We start from the raw sequence: 804 nt of genomic DNA, 5'->3' as shown, positions 1-804 counted from the left end.
GGGCACACTCACTGAGCCGGCTCTGCAGCCCCTATCCTACCTTGTATGGCTCCCGAGGCTAAGACCCTCGGAAGGACAGTGCCGGCTTGGGATGCTAGGGGAGCATCACCGTTCTAAGCGGATGCTCTCATGTAGGTCTCTCTCTTGGTCCTCGGGGCCTCCTAGGGGTAATCATTTTGCCATTAGCAACCGGGACACACAACAGCTTGGCTTCACCCCACCGTTCAAGTGGGCTTTCCTGTAGATCTCTTGTGCAGTCAGGCCTCTGTCTTTGCAGAAGCTGGTACCTGCTCTGGGAATGTCCCCTCCCAACTTCCCTCCTTCCGGCCTAGCAATGTGACACTCCCCTCTTCTCCTCCCCCTGTGAAAAAGATACCCACTCTCCCTATGTGTGTTCTAAAACACAGAAAGCTATGTTTTAGCTCGACACATCGTAGTCATTCATTCGTTCAAAGAAAGAGCACAGGTTAAGGGCTTAGAACAACATCAAGCAAGAGATAAGTGCTCTAAATGCGTTAACTGGTTAACACCATTCATTTATGCACTCATTCATTGATTCATCCATTCAACATTGTTGTAGGGTCTCAGGCTCTACGCTGCTCGCTGAGGCCGCAGCAGTGAACAGGCGGAACGGAGTCCCTGACCACCCCGCCCCACGCCCCACCAAGTTCCCACCTTCAGGGCTTGAGGTGCGGGGACGGCGAGGCCTCCGCCCAGCGCTAGAACTACGAGTCCCAGAAGGCCGCGCGGTGGCGCCGCCCGGGTCTCCTGCGCGCGTGCGCGACGCCATGACGTAGGCGCCGC

At 56.2% G+C, this 804-nt stretch overlaps 1 protein-coding gene across 1 annotated transcript in view; it reads left to right on the top strand.

Moving 5' to 3' along the window:
- The first annotated feature begins 788 nt into the window (after positions 1–788).
- Positions 789–804, top strand: part of DYNC1H1 (dynein, cytoplasmic 1, heavy chain 1) — a 62,185-nt gene continuing 62,169 nt past the window's right edge. Inside the window, exon 1 of the mRNA XM_010851418.1 lies at positions 789–793. Coding sequence (XP_010849720.1) covers positions 789–793 — 5 coding nt within the window. The remainder of the gene's footprint in view (positions 794–804) is intronic.

This window comes from Bison bison, unplaced genomic scaffold (genome assembly GCF_000754665.1).
Source record: "Bison bison bison isolate TAMUID 2011002044 unplaced genomic scaffold, Bison_UMD1.0 scf7180017864302, whole genome shotgun sequence".
In the NCBI taxonomy this organism is placed as follows: Eukaryota; Metazoa; Chordata; class Mammalia; order Artiodactyla; family Bovidae; genus Bison; species Bison bison.
This window is presented reverse-complemented; position numbering and strand designations above follow the sequence as displayed.